This window comes from Eulemur rufifrons, chromosome 17, assembly GCF_041146395.1.
Source record: "Eulemur rufifrons isolate Redbay chromosome 17, OSU_ERuf_1, whole genome shotgun sequence".
Taxonomy (NCBI): domain Eukaryota; kingdom Metazoa; phylum Chordata; class Mammalia; order Primates; family Lemuridae; genus Eulemur; species Eulemur rufifrons.
Genome location: NC_090999.1, coordinates 64,554,775 through 64,571,281, shown reverse-complemented (window position 1 = coordinate 64,571,281; position 16,507 = coordinate 64,554,775). Strand labels below are relative to the sequence as shown.

At 35.0% G+C, this 16,507-nt stretch overlaps 1 protein-coding gene across 3 annotated transcripts in view; it reads left to right on the top strand.

Moving 5' to 3' along the window:
• Positions 1 to 16,507, top strand: part of KIAA0825 (KIAA0825 ortholog) — a 368,374-nt gene that overhangs the window by 156,091 nt on the left and 195,776 nt on the right. For 2 of the 3 annotated variants that reach the window (XM_069492481.1, XM_069492482.1), the window contains 2 exons: positions 7,788 to 7,967; positions 14,712 to 14,936. In XM_069492481.1, the coding sequence (XP_069348582.1) occupies positions 7,788 to 7,967; positions 14,712 to 14,936 (405 nt within the window). The remainder of the gene's footprint in view (positions 1 to 7,787; positions 7,968 to 14,711; positions 14,937 to 16,507) is intronic. The other variant, XM_069492483.1, reaches the window with a different exon arrangement.

Sequence of the window (16,507 nt, the reverse complement as noted above, 5' to 3'; positions counted from 1 at the left end):
ATTATTGCTATACACTACCCTCTTAACACTGCTTTCTGCATCCATAGATTTTGGTATATTGTGTTTCAATTTTCATTTGTTTCAAAAATTTTTTTTAATTCTTCTATAAGTTCTTCCTTGACTGAATGGTCATTCAGGAGCATGTTGTTTCATTTCCATGTATTTTTACAGTTTTCAAAGTTCCTCTTGTTATTGATTTCTAGTTTTACTCCATTGTGGTCTGAGAAGATACTTGATATGATTTTGATTTTTAAGAATTTATTGAAACTTGTTTTGTGTCCTAACATATATAACATATGGTCTATCCTGGAGAATGTTCCATGTGCTGAAGAAAAGAATGTGTATATTTAATGTAAGTTTTATGTGACACAGGAGCCTTCAGAAATGGAGACACAAAGACACAGCAAAAACTGTGTGTTTTTATGGAAAATCATGTGGAAGTATGATTGGAAGAGAAAAGGGTATAATCTAATAGTAATAAATTGCAGGGAACTTAGCAAGGCCTGTTCGTTGACATTCATCTTGGCCTCTCTATGTGACATCAAATCATATCAGTAATGGAAAGTTTGTAAGTAAATGGCAGGTCTTTCTATTTATTGTTAGCCTTTTCTATGACAAAGTACAATATTATTAAACTAATTTTCAAATCAGGTTTCAATTTTATTTTTATGAATTTTCATAGTGAACCAGACTGTGACATTCAAATTTAGTGTTTCCTTGAAATAATTTTCATGTGACACTCTACCTTTTTTTCTAGAATTTTAATTTATTGGCCTGGTGCTTTAGGTTTTGAGTTATTTTGTATGCTATATTTTCTATTCTTGTACTTTTTATGTAATACCTATGTTGAAAGTGAGGCTTTCAGCCTCTTCCCTTTAGTGAGGGATGGTCGTTAGTGGCTGGTTACTTCAGAGTCCCCGAGCTCCTGGCACACTCTTCTAGAGCATGGCTGCCAAACCCACTTTAATGACTCAGCAGGAGCTTGTCATTAACAACATTCTCATAGAAAGCAGAAAGTAAAAATTAAGCAGGCTGGGAAAGCAGTGCTAGTGCACCATGTGTGTGTATATCTTTAGTAGCAGTAGATGCTACTGGTTGGTAGCTGAGTTCCTTGTCTGACACAACCCTTCTTTGGAAGCATCAGCAAGTTCAAATTCTCAAAAGAAGTTTAAAATAATATCTCAGTGAAAAGGACCCTTCAGTGTTATGAAAAGACAATCTGTTTTCAAATCTTATATTTGTTTACATAATATATAATATAAAACATTTGTTAAAGGAAAAGGCAAATGAAATTTAAAGTAGCAGGTTTACTCGTATTTTTACTGGTAAAACCTGGATCAGAGAATATGGCTTTAAGTACGTAGCTTGCCAACACTGTTCTCCAGAATTAAGCTGATCTCCCCATCCCTCCAACCCCCACCCCAGGTCCCCACTTAACACTCCCCAAGCCACCAGACAGGTGAAAACCACAGGACGCTTACAGTGGCAGAGCATGCCCTAATAGACCTCAATAGAGAGGAGGTCAGGCCAGAATGCAACCCCTTGCAGTCAGGCAAACCCCAAAAGGAGAAAAGATAAACTGGGCTAAGCCAAGCATGTCTAGTTCCTCTCCCCAAACTCACCCCTCAGATGAGTCATTTCTTATTGCAAGGAGAATGAGGAATGGGGAGACACCAGAAATGTGACTCATATTAATAAGGAGGACAGTAAGAGAGTCCAGGGGTCAGTTAGATGTTGCTCTAATAGGAAAATACCCATTGGGTAAAATTATTGATTGAGGAAAGCAAAGTGGATGACGTTTGTTTGAATAATGGCTACTTTAGGCGGATCTAGAACTCATTGATTTTTAACTCTTTCACTACTAAAGACCTCAAAAAGATACATCTGAAGGATTTTATATTGGAAAAACAAATGTCTGGTCCAGAAGGCAGAAGGAAAGGAAAAGGAAAAGGCTAGATCTACATTTGGAGGAGAAGGGAAGGGACCGTAGGGGAGAAGAAATAATATCCTTCTTCACCCATCACAAGGTTCATGGCTGAGGCACCTATAATAAAAGATAGCTTAACAAGAGAAAAGCACACAAATGTATTTCACAAATTCTATATGACATGAAAGCCTTTGAAAATAAAGACCCAAAGAAACAGAGAAACCTCTGTATTTTTATGCTTAGGTTTGATGGAGAGTGGACAGTTGTGCAGAAGTATGATGGGGCAAAGGGGGTGTGATCTAATGGCAATAAACTGGAGGGAACTTTGCAAGGCCTATGTGTTCAAATTCTTCTGTGTCCCTGTGTCTTCAGGGATAAGGGCATTACTTTCCTCCAGGTGTTGGGAGGGCACCTCTGGAATGAGGGTCTTATGAGCTACTTTAGAGGAAAGTCAGAGAATTCTTTTTTGGCCTGCTTCAGGGGAAAAGGGAGGGAGAAGGTCGGAGAGACCTTGCTGCTTCTGCTGTTTTCTCAAATGCCAAGGTGCCACACTTTGTGATAGTGTGTCCTGAACCCCATCAGGACTTAAAAAGCAGGTTGAAATAATAAAACTGTATCTGAGTCTTCTTTAAAGAAATAAGGGAGTATCAGAATGAAAGAGAGCACAAGAAGAATATCCCAATAGTGTAAGAAATTAAAAAACTAAGGAAAAACAATGTGTGGATAAGCACTTGGTGAAGGTATTGGTTTTCAACAGGTGTGTAGGGCACAGACCTTAGAAACATCTGGAATCTGCTGAGGGTAGCTCTCTAGCCAGGCCTTGTTAGATGATGAATGAGGTTCAAAGTAGAAATTATCTTGGAATCTTAGGGGTAAGAGAAAATAGTAAGTCTGGTTATGTAAGGCATATGGAGGACTTTAAAAGGCAGCCAGCGTTTAGATTTCATGTATGTTCTGGGAAGTGTTTTGGTTAAAATAAGAGGTAAAGAAAACCTCAACTGTATACATACTGTTAGAAACAGAGAAGGGGCAAAAATGAACATTTGATTCAAGACAGAAAGGGGGTAAGCGCAGGGGATATATTTATTACATCTAACAATTCAAAGAAGGAATAAATATTGCCAAAGCATTGAACCTGGAGATGAGCAGAAAATGGTCATATTCTAGATTGAAATGGGGAACACAGCAAGGAGCTGAAAGAGAAAGGTCAGAGCCAGAGATGGATAATTTGGAAACTTCTGCATAAAAGGGATCTTTGACATCAAAGGATAAGGAAATTGCTAAGCCAAGTGTAAAGCAGTGAGGCTGGAAAAAGGCTAAGGCCAAGGTTCTGGGGGAGCCCCCGTGAGCCAAATGCCCTTCTCCTTCCTCCCGCCGGTTTTATTTTTTTTAATACAGTTTTATTCCAGCATAGTCTTACTCTTCATTTAGATATTGTCTATGGCTGCTTTTGTGCTCCCAGGGCAGAGTTGAATAGTTTGAGACAAGACCAAATGGCTTGTGCAACATACAGTATTTACCATCTGGCCCTTTATAGCAAAAAATTGCCAACCCCTGTAAGATGATAAGAGAGAAAGAGCTACCAGAAAAGATATGCCAAAAAGGGACTCTGAAACCAAGAGAGCACAGTCATGAGAAAGTCAAGAGAGAAGACGGTTTCAAATGAGTAGATGTAAAGAAAGGCTATAGTGGGTATAGGGAGGATGAGGCTTGGGAGGAAAAATCTTGGAATGTTGTAACTAGGAGGTAATTAAGCGCCATTCCAAAAAAATCAATTTCTAGGCGGACCAAAACCTAACAAAAAATACTCAAGAGATCTATTTCTTTCTCCCTTACTCCCTTCTTTAGTAGTAAAACATTCGTTAAACATGTAGCACTGTGCCAGGTGCTGTTGGGAGATACCTGAAGTTAAGATGCACATCCATAGAAAGTCATGTCATAGAATAGTACTAGAGATGCAATGAGACCATGTATGAGAAAATGCATTAAATAGAATGCTACGTGAAATTAAAGAATTTTGCCGTAAGGCAATACATCACCATGTCCCAAATACCTGGTTTGGACTGAGTGCTTGGCATTCAGAGATCAACCGTCAATAAAATGTCAAAGCAGGCTTTGAGGAATTCGGGATTATAGTGTAATGCAAACAGCACAGACAAATTCTTACTGTCTTTGTGACCTTGGGACAAGTTACTTAATTTCTATTAATTTTATTTTGTAATCTGTAAAACTGGGATAATCAGCACCTGTTCCATAGAGTATTTTGAAGATGAAATGAGACATAAAGCAGCCTATGTGCTGCTTGGCATATAGTAAGTACTTTATTTTTATGGAGCTTGTATAAATCTCAGTACATAAATTCAGATGTATAAGAAATATCAAAATCATTTATTGTCTTCAAATCAACATTATGAGGATTCTGAGACCCATCCCATTTGGTTTGTAGGACGCTTAACCCTAGATATTCTTGGGGCTCCTACCTTCATCCCCAGGGTGATACAGAGGTCCCTGGGAGGCTTTATTGATCAGCAGTCAGCTGGCCACCCTAGTTACTGCAGAGATACCCTTTCTCTCTGTCCAAGTGGTCCCTCCAAGTGCAGCAGTCGGGTGTGGCTTACATGAGCCTGTGTCAGGGATCTAACTTCCCTTGTGCCTCACCCAGACAAGCCTCCCTGAGCACTGCCAGAGAGCGGATGCAGGTGTTCTGCCTTGCAGATCCAGAGGTTTCTCTCCCTGGGCCCAGAGCATTTCCTCTCGCTCTCTTTCTCTCTCTCTCATCCCTGTCGTCCTGCCCAAACAATTATGATTCCACTGGGAATCATATGGTACTGCCAATATATTACCTTTTCTGGCCTATAAAGAATGACTATTTTAAGTAGTTCAAGCTAATAACAATTCAATAGGTTTAGCTTTTCTTCTTCTTTTTATGTTTAAGTCTAGGAGGGCAACTGACTTCAGTCTATTTGTGCTGTTCAAACAGCAGAAATCCCTGAGGCAAGTAAATAGAAATAAACTAGTCTGTGACAGAGGAAAATAGAAACAAAAACAAAAAAATAAAATTTTATTGAAGTATCTTGACACATTTCTATAGTAGTAGAAATACTAATAGTCAATATTTTTGTTCTAACCATTCCTCCTATCCATCCCTTCTTCCCCACCTGCGTTGCCACGACACAATTCAGAGAGCTCTAGACTACTCATTCTCTCTTATTGTCTAGCTTCACCTCCCATCTCCCTCACTTTAGCCACATCACACCAGCAGCTGCCTGTCTTCTCACCATTACACCAACTCTTCTGTCTTCCTGGAAAGTACTCCCCGCCTCAACCTTGCCATGCTGATAAATTCCTACTCCTCCTTAAAGACTTAAGACTTTAAAGACTTTGCTGAGACATGATCTCTGTGTTCCCTCAAAAAATATGAAGCGTCATCCTCTGAATGTCCACAGTGCCTTAAGTATCATAATAAGCAAAAGTATGTATGGAACTAAAAGATAGCAACAACTCATATCTTGCCTTTCATATTTTAATTATCTTCAATAAATATAATCTAGAGTATTTTCAAATGAATACATTTCTTTATTCTTGCTCATTTAGAAGCTTATCAATTTTATGTTTCCTCTGGATAATTTCATTTCTGTGATTTGATTTTCATGATCTAGGTGATCAAATAATTTATCATCCAAACGGGGACATTTTTAAGAGTGAAAGAGGCTACTGCTCCTAATTGCTCCAGGACAACAGACATAAACCAGGACTGCCCCAGGAAAAACAGGATGCATGGTCTGCTCTGTTTATCCTTACATCGCTGTGATGATTACTTGTCTGTCATCCCCTCCCCCAACAAACATACATACACACGTATACACAGTCAGTAAATCCCTGGAAAGCGAAGGCCTCAGCATCTGGTGCAATGACTGACACATAGTAAGCAGTCCATTAATCAGTTGATTGATCGACTGATTACATCATGGGAATTTTATTCGAGGAGAACATTCTAGTTTGATGAAATGCCATAGACAAAGAAAAGGAGAAGGTTGGGCACCTTAACAAGGAACAGCAAATAAACTCTTCCGGGTAAAACAGATGTTTGGGAATTAGAACATAATTTGGGAAAAGATTGTGGAAACTCTTGATTATCAATCAGGCTAAGGAACTTTTAACAAAGTGGAGAAACAGGGGAAGGATTAAACATGGGGATGACATGAAAGATAACTGATAATTGCACACAAGATGAATTGGAAGGAGGGGAAGGAAGAAAACTGCAGAGACTCTTTGGATTTAAAAAAATGAAATTATGAATGCCTAGATTAAGAATGTTTGCCATTTAACGTTCATTTTATGCTTGATGGAAAAGTCAAGACCCTTTAGATCATAAGTGAAGAAATCCAAATTAGCCTGGTTTAACCCAAAAGGGAAATTTATCAGACCAGCTGATATAAATATAAATGCATTGATGGATCTGGGTCCTCAAACAGGGTCATCCATCAGGAATCTTCTTTTCATCTCTGGGTTCTTGCTTCTTACTGTATCAAATTCATTCTTATTCAAATTCTCCCCAAAATGGCCCTCAGCAATTTTCAGCCTAGTCCTTACCAGTTTAGTAATCCCAGTGGAAAGAGAACACTGCTTTACCAATAGTTCCAGCAAAAATCCTGAGGAAGGTTCTCAGGATTTTACCTGCCCATTCCTGAACTAATCACTGTTGATGGGAGGTATCATGCTCTGATTGGCCAGGCCTTGGTCATGTGCCTACCCTAGATGATGGAGTCAGCTTCACTCAACCCAAATAAATTAAATGTGTGTGTTGAGGGGGGCAAGGGATACAGATAGGAGCAAAGATAGCTTGCTAAAGGAAAATTAACTTGTTTAAAAAAGAAAGAAAATGGATAGTAACAAGCAAACCCAATAAATGCTTTCTGCATAAAGTCTATGTTGCTATTTCTTAGTTTGCAGATAACAATGAGCTCTTCTAGATGATGAAAATAAAATCACAGAAATGAAATTATCAAGAGGAAACATAAAATTGATGAGCTTCTAAATGAGCAAGAATAAAGCAATGTGTTCATTCGAAAATACTCTAGATTACATTTATTGAAGATAATTAAAATATGAAAGGCAATATATGAGTTGTTATCTTTAATTCAATAAATAATTTTGCTTATTATGATGCTAGATATATCATGCTTATTATGCAAATAGAAGTTATTATTTTACTTTTCCATCCAATCATAAATGCACTAGTACAGACACTTCTGATTACTAATCTTTGAGGAAGCCATAATGGAGCCAGAAGAGGGTTGAAAAGGGCAATTGAAATGGCCCCATTTTTGTGGAATTCCTTATATGATTTTATCAGGGAACCAACTGATAAACCTCTTCCTCTGAAATGACAAGGTCTATGGTTTTAAGAAACATTCATCAATTTATTTATAAAATTGATAGCATAATTCTGAGAACACTATAAATGTGAATTTTCCTATGGCATAATTTTAGTTTGCTTGGTTGTCTGGATTTTGTTTTACAATTTTTAGAATGAATGTGTATGATTTTTAAATGTGAAAAAGAAACAAAAACATTTTCCTTAAGAGAAAGAAGAATTCTGACATACAAGGAAACTAGCATTGCCCTTTGAAGGAATATCATTGTGGTCCTTCTCACATTTTTTTTTCCCCATAAATATCCACAGGTATCTCAGAAACAATATTGAGTTAGATGGACCATTGATCTGAAAGACTGTGGTATTTCTTTTATTATGCAAATATTAATCAAATACATTTTCATAATGTTATGGTGGGGTAAGTGATAAGAATTTAATCACATTCACTGATACTTACCTTACTAAATCTTGATTCTTTTCGAGAACATACCTTTCAAGAACAAGTTTCTGATACAGAAAATAATCTGAACCAAGGAACCAGCTTGATGGAAGCCATCTTTAAAGTACTGTCCCATTGCAATTTTTTTCCACAAATATTTGGAAATATTTTTGTGAGCTACGTGGAAGAAGAAAACTTATGGGACTTTTTATATAACATTCCAGGTATGAGAAAGTTACTATTTGTAAAAGATGTATTTTATAGATACTTAAATATGCCTTTAAAGATATTTTAGAATTTTTATTGCTATCAGTTTTGCTGAATTTGTTGTTTGTAAAAGTTTACCTGACATTCTTTCAGTATAAAAGCTTCTGAAGGGAATTACGAGCGATTAGTTCCTGTCAAATTGAATATACTTTGGGACAAGGTGAGGAGGAGGTTGAGGAGAAAGGATTTGCTTTTTTTTACATTAATTATTAGGGAATGTTCTATCATAAAAAATTTAATTTAATATTTAGCACAGATTATGTTTTGCTAGTTAGCATATAAAACGTTGGCAAAATGTGAAAAGTATTTTGCTACGCTTGGGTGCATTTATTCAACAAATTGACGGACAAAACTATTGGTCGATTTTCTTCAAATATATATGCATTTATTATCATGATCATAGTGCCTCTCTGTATACGGCAAGCATGTCCTTTTATTCCTTGGGGGGTAATATGTTTTCCCCATTTGTATTTGCCTCTGCCTTCACCTACAGAGGATGTTAAAGACAGTGCAGGTTGTATATTTGAACAGGAGGTTTTGATGGATTGTCCCATCTTCAGGCCAGTGTAAAGATTCTTACATTGTTTTATCCTTTATATCCTGCCTTTATGTCCCTAAACTTAATGTCTTAGGAAAACAAAGGATGAGAACTTAGACAATAATTATTATCATTATCCTATTTTTCCATTAGTCATTTACATCATTTCCATCATTTCCATTTAGCTTTCACCTTATAAACTTTCTTGTACACTGCTATGGGAGCAGCATTTTCATAAAATATTTCCTAGGCTCCATAGAAAAGATCTATATGGCTCAAAATCATGGTTTCTTTCCTTCTGGATTTTTTGACTATCCTCTAGATATTATTTGAATATCAATTTAGCTGTTTTAAAGTCATTATGTTTCATCTTCTCTTGGTCATTATCCCTGCAAAATAGCAATAGATAACTTTATGTAATGATTTCAAAAATCTAAAACTATTACTTAAAGTTTCTGTAATAATTATCTTCATTTAAAATGTTATCTCCTAGTTTCCATGCATTCCCTCATTGCTCCCTGTTTTCCCAAAGGAGGGACAGATTTATAGATAAAAAGACTAAATTAGAAGCTGCCTATGCTTCTGATATAGTCTTTATTGAATTCAAAGAAAAAAAACTTCGAAAGCCCCGCCACTCTCTGCAATTGTAAGTTGTTTCTGGGGAAGAAAGAGCAGTATTCTCTCATAAGATTACAAAGAATCAGCGACACTCAGGCTCCAACCGCTATTTATCCTTCAATGCTTAAGTTCTTGAACCATTCAGCACAAAACTGTACTGAAAATAACCTAGAAGATATCAATGGGCTGCTGGCAAGAGAAAGTAGAATAGTTGTTTGCTCCTCCTAATTTGTCCTCTCTTCCTGTATACCTGGAGCAAACCCTTCTCCACAAGGTCAAAAGAGTCTCTAAAAACAGGTATTATGCATATGCATAGAGCCTGAATTATGTGGGAGGCTCAAAGGGGCAGAACTTCAAATGAGTTGGCCTTTGTACTAGTGGTTTCTCCATAAACATTAACAGTTATTGTCTGGATCTCAAATATTCTCTGGAATCTGAGACCTGCAGTGGTCATGAGAGTCTTTACCTTTGTCTTTTCTCTCCCATTTAGCTCTTTCCAAAAGTTTTTTTTTTTTTCTTCTGTTAGCAATCATGGTTATTTAAAAAGCCCTGATAAGAAAATACAATGTATTAATTCATAACAAATGACTTTTATTTAACTTGAAAATATAATATGCTTAAAAGAAATATAGCTGAAACACATAATCATAATCCCACAATATTTGCATTTTACCACTATAGAATTATGCTTCAGTAAATATAATTAACCTATCCCAAATCAAGAGGAGTACATTATTTATAAACCTCACTGGTATAGTTTCCTCCTGCTGAATCACTGTTAATGATCTTAGTATATAGCCTATGCATAAAATATCACAGTCTTATCATTTTAGATAGATAGGCAAAGATGAAATAGTCAGTATCCTCATGTTATTGCTGAGTAAACCAAGGCTGGAGATGTTAGGAGACTTGCTAAGATTGTCCACCAATTAAGTTGCACACAGAACAAGAAATCAGATCTCCTGACTCATGGGCCATGTTATTTCTCTTCATTTATTTATTTATTTTTTCTATTAGGCTAAATTTTTTGAGAAAATTTAGTCTTGTGGGAAAACGAGAATGAAAATACTCATTAAAAAAGATCACTACAAAAGATAGAAATACCAAAAATAATTAAGTTAGGGATCTAACGTGGGCGTTTCAAAGGCCAATGTACCCTATGAGAAATAGACTTGGTAACGATCATTGCAGGCTCATGTCTTCAAAGTAGATCCAACAGTCTTCAGCTGGGTAAATGAAAACATCAAAGCATAAATTACCTCAGCTGGTCTTTAAGACAATCCCAAAACAGGCTTATAAATGAGGAAGATATTCTCAAAAGTGCCCCATTTAATATTATATTAATAGTAATATACCCCAACAAGTATCGTACACTTGGATTCTTGATAGGGCATTGGGCTTACTTTTGTTTTCTGAATCAGTTTTATTAACTCTCACTGCCTTTGGGAAGAAAGTTTTCAACGACTTAGCACAATTACCCAATGAAACGTTGAGATCCAAAGTTTCCACTTTGGTTCTCTACTCATCCTCCTCAGCCTCATAAAGGGCTTTAAAGAAGAGCTCTTGAGAATGCATATATGTGCTGCATTGGTTTATTGTTGCTAAAATTAGTTTACAGTGGTTTACCTTTACATTGGGCACAGTGATTTTTCTCTATAACCTACATAAAATACCTGCAGAATAATGTGGATAGATTTAAAATGTAAACTTTCAAAAGTTGGAAGATTGTTCTACATTGTAACCATTTCTAAGCCTTTTATAATATTAGGTTGGTGCAAAAGTAATTGCAGTTCTGGACTTTGAATTTTAAATCATTATAACTAGGCTCAAACACATCTTTATTAATCAAAATAGGAACCATTACAATCAACACATTTTTGGCAATGAGAAATATGTTTGTTTGTTCCTGTGGCTTAAAAATCTATGCTTTATAAGAATGTATTCCAATATCAAATGGCAAATTTCAACAATGCTAAAACTGCAATTACTTTTATACCAACCTAATATTTAGTCATCCATCTAGTCTTTTTATTTGTAATCCACTTAAAAAAACTTTAAAAAAATTTATTGAGGTATAATATACATATAATAAAGTCCACTCATTTTTAAGTGAAGAGTTCAGTATGTTTGAGCAACATAAAAACCTGTATGACAACCATCCCAATAAAGATGTAGAACATTTCCATCATCTCCAGAGGTTCTTTCTTCCCTTTTGCAGTCAATTCTCCTATCCCTCTGCATCCACACCCAAATTTTTTGTTTTGGGACTTTTTGATAAAAGCCATTTTCACTGGAAATAAGTGATATCTCATTGTGGTTCTGATTTGCATTTCCCTGATGATTAGAGTTCTTGAGCATTTTCTCATGTTTCTTGGCCATTAGTCTACCTTCTTTTGAAAAGTTTCTGTTCATGTCTTTTGTACAATTTTTAATAGAGTTGTTTGATTTTTTTTTCTTGCTGATTTTCTTGAGTTCTTTATAGATTCTAGTTATCAGCCCTTTATTGTATGTATAGCATGCAAATATTTTCTCCCATTCTGTAGGTTGTCTGTTTGCTCTAATGATTGTTTCCTTGGCAGTGCAGAAGCTTTTTAACAGACATAGACTAATGGAACAGAACTGAGAACCCAGATACAAAACCATCCTCATATAGCCATCTAATCTTTGACAAAGCAGACCAAAACATACACTGGGGAAAAGAATCCCTATTCAATAAATGGTGATGAGAAAATTGGATAGCCACAAGATTGAAACAGGATCTGTACCTCTCACCTCTCACAATAATCAACTCACCATGGATAACAGATTTAAAGCTAAGGCATAAAATCATAAGAATTCTAGAAGAATTTTTTTACTTTTGACTCCCCAGTTATTTATAATTTATTGGAAAACCTTATTTCCATTGACTCCTGATTATTCAATGTATTAATAGAACAGTTATTTAAACCAAAACTTTTTTACGTAGAAACACATTCAGATGTAATTTCCATTGCTTTTATAAAGCCCAGTTAGGTTATTCTTTATTGGATATAATAGCTTTCTTAAAGATAGCCTGAAAAACTCCCACTAAATTGTCTTTGTTCTGATTCTTCTAAATTATAGAAATTTAAAAATAAAAGTAATGAATTTTTTTAAGTCCTGCCACAACTGTTATTATCAAACTTCAAAAGATTATACTGGTAAAAAGGATAAACAATTAGTATCTTAACCAAGATGCAAATATATATAAACTTGTTTGTATCATTCTTAGAGTTGCTGCTGGAGACCTAAAGCTCATTCTTGACTTAGGATCATAATTCACCCTCTTTCTAAGGGCTCCTGATTACTGTGTTATAAAAGAAATGTGTAGAATCACAGCTCTTATCAACTTTGTATAAACTTGGTTATGAAATATCAGTTGTTTTCTTCTTAGGAGCCTTAAATAGAGTCATGGAAGGTGCAAATTAACCAAGACCATAAATATCATCTTGTCCAGTCCGCCTTGTCCTCTCCACTCACCATTCTGTAAATGAGGACACTGGGACCCTTCCTAGATTAAAGTTTCCATATTTTTCATGTTGATTTGAAATATTAGAAAATTAATTAGGTAATGGTACATGGATTCTTTTTTAAATTATATGATTTAACCTGAATTTTATGTATCTTTCATTTCAGTTAATTTAATATGAAAAACTGAAATAAGTTGTATATGACAGAAAAATCAATGATAAAAATTACTATCATTTTGAATGATCCTTTCTCTTGATTCTCTCCTTTGTGCTGATAATCAAGAATTAATATTTTGGGCTTATAGCAGCTAGACTTTAGGGCTACCATTGTACCGTTGTATTCTTTCTTTGCTATGTGTTTTGGCAATCTAGGGACCCACTCTAACATTTGGCTGATAAAAGAAACTCTTGTTATGATTCTAACACTGCACTGCTTGACCATTTGTACCTTCACTTACTATCTCCCCTTTCTCATTTTCTTCCTTCTCTGTCTGTATCCTATCCATACCATAGACATCTGTGGATATTGCTTAATCCTTCCTATAGTATCTAGTGCTCAAGATGTTTTAGGCTCCTGAATCAAATGAATATTGGCCAATCCTACACTGTAACATTGGAATTTTTCTAAAAAACTCTTACCTTAGGTAATAATAATAACAGCTAATACTTACATAGTGTCTACTATGTACCAGTTACTGTTGCAAATACTTTCATAAATTAATTCATTTAATTTTTAAATAATCCTTTGAGGTAGATTTTTATTTTCTCTATCATTTCAATTTCTTGATTTTATTTTAAAAGGAATAAACATACCATTTTAACACAAAGAAACAGAGCATTATCTGGCTTCTTAGAATTTTCAGGTAACTGAGATATATTTAACCCATAGCTCCAGAGTTCAGCCAAAAATGCATATTAATTGCTGATACAAGAAAAAGGCTTTTTTGTGCCTTTCAAGAAATTCAAGTTTTGAAATATCATCAAAAAAACAGACAACCATATCCTCTACCATTCCCATAAAGAGCAACAATTTGCCTAACTGATGGTGGTGCTGTGTTAAAAAATACGACTTTTAATATTTGATATCACCAAGATCTTCTTTACCAGGGCTGTTTTAACAGTAAATCATTGTTAGAGGAATGAGTCATTTGAGAAATATCACCTGGGAATTTGATGAGGGAAAAAGCACATAGGTGTTTTCCTGTGTTGATTCAAGTGATGGTCCCAGGACTTTCTTGTCATATTAAAAAAAACAATAAAACCCTTTTATTGCATTTATCACATACCTAATAATACACATTCATTGTAGGTAATAATATAATCAGAAAGACAACAGGGAGGCAGGATAGCAGGAGGGAAGAAAGTAAGTTAAAAAAAAGAAGGAAAAAAAGAAAGAGAGAAGGAAGAAAAAAGAAGGAAAGAAAAAAATTACCCAACTTCCCGTCAGTCGTTGATAATCACCATTGACATCCTAGAGTACATCTTTTAATTATTTTATATGTGCGTAGATATGTATTTTTTCATAAAACTAATATACTCTTTTCTAACTTTTTTTTACTGTAAATATATGGCTTTATTGTATAGACAGATATACCAGAGCTAATTAAACAAGTCACCTATTATTGGACATTTAGATTGCTTCTAAGTTTTCCTTATATTTTTTGCATATTCATAATTTTTTTAGGATTAAATCCTACAGAAAAGAATGAGTCAACAGATAAATAAAATGTTAAAGCTTTTGATATTATTGCAATGTTTTCACCTAAGAAGTTCACACAATTCATGTTCCCACCAGCAGAGTCCAAAACTACCAGTAAATACTATTATTTACTGTTATTTTGATTGCCATTCCTCATATTACTAATAAGAAAAAGAAACATTTTTCCCCAAATGTTTTATGGGCTGATTATCAATTATATGATTTCTTGGTGAAAAGCAACTTTCCTTTCCTTTCCTATAGCTTTAAACTAGATTATTGTAAAACTGAATTTCCAGTTGAACAAGGCACAACTGATTTCAAGATTTTGCTAACCATAATATGCCATCTGATTTTAAAGTCTCAAGGTGCACGAGGTCTGAGCCCGAGTTCATCCGATGCTTGAGGTTGGCACTGACCGACGCCGTCAAGGACATCGTACAGCAGATAGTGTCTGTGCTGACCTGTGGGAGAAACTGCGAGACAAACCTACACAAGCACAGTGTTCCTGATTGTTTGCTTGAGAGCATTCCAAAAGAATGGAATTATATTCCAAAAGAAAGCAAAAGGAAAGAATCAAGCAAAGGTAAGTACACTTGTTTTTCTTTAAGAAAACACCCCAAAAGAAACAATTTTCTAGGCTAATACCATCAAGTAAAATCCTAAAAATTATAAGATTGGTGAACTATATTAATCTTCCTTCCACCAAATATTCTTTAGGACCCTTAATATTTTTTACTATGAGCCACATGATCAAGGAAACTAAAAATGAAAATTATTCACATAGTCGTCTTTATTTAACTATCAGTTTAGAATTTTCTGTGGCATTTTGTGTTCATGTTAGTATTCACGGATTAGTCACATGATTTTGACTAATTTCCTTTAAACCTATCAAGTAATCTAAAATTCATAGTCTCAGGAAGATTGCTCTGATATCCTGTTTAATTATTCTTTCTTTTAAGTTTTCCCCCTGCAACCACAAATTATTACTTTCTTTTCTCTTGTTAAAACACCTGCTTGTGTAGGTTTTAGGTCAAAAGTAACACCCAGTTTGGTAACTACATGTATTTTTCTGACAGGGTATTTTTTCCTCAATCCCTAGGGTTCTGAATTGAGTGCATTGCTCCTATTCAGGGCAGTGTATCTACTAAGTGTATTTAAGAACCATCAGTTACCTGCATTATTCATTTATTTTATTAATCAAGTCCTCTCTTCTTAGTTTCTTCCTACCTAGATATTTTCAGTTTTCCTTTGAATGTATATTACCTATTCGTATTCATAAATCTTCTTTTGGTTTTTCAAAATAAAACTTTCCCTTTCGTATTCATTCTTAAAGAAGAATATTTTTTCACTAACTCTAAGGAAACTTTCAACACTAAAATACTCCAGCTGAACTCACTAAAGTCAATGAAGGGACTAGCCTTTCTCTTTCATTCTTCTCCGAGGAGATCCTAAATAATGTGGCTCTTATCCAGCGACCTTATATTACAAACTCAAATCAATTATCTATCTGTGACCTTTCATAGTAACGCTTTAATTCTGTCCAAGCCCTATTAAACTCCCTTTGAATCTAGTAAAGTCATTTAATTGAAATTGGAAAATGTCACCTTTTCATTACGTAAGTTCTTCCTTGTCTAAGAGTTGTTGCCATCTCTCCTTTGTCCTAGCTTTTGAATATTTCATACATTTTGAGAAATTCAGGAGGCATGGTCTGTAAGTTAACATATCATGCCATGTAAAAGTAACACTGTGTTACTTGTGACTTTCAGGTCATTCTATTCACAAGCAGTTTTGCTTTCTACAAGCATTTTGGAATCCTCCATTCCATTTCAAACAGCCACTGGTTCCAAGAATGCCTGTACTGTAGAGATACTTTGTTAAGGTTTTCCTTACTAAATAATATTTTTCATGAAATTCTCACTAGGAGTAGAAGTACAAAGTACAGGCAGCCATGAAGGGGTGTCAGGTCATCTGAATATATTTTTTAAAAAGGCCTTTAACATATTCCTGTAAATCAACAAATCAATTTCAGTTTAAAAGTAATACTGGAAATACAATGAAGAGCAAACAATGACAAAGTGAAAAGGCTCACATTTATTCCTATTCTTAATATGTAATCTTTCTCAATCATATTATAAGATAAAACAATGATGACCT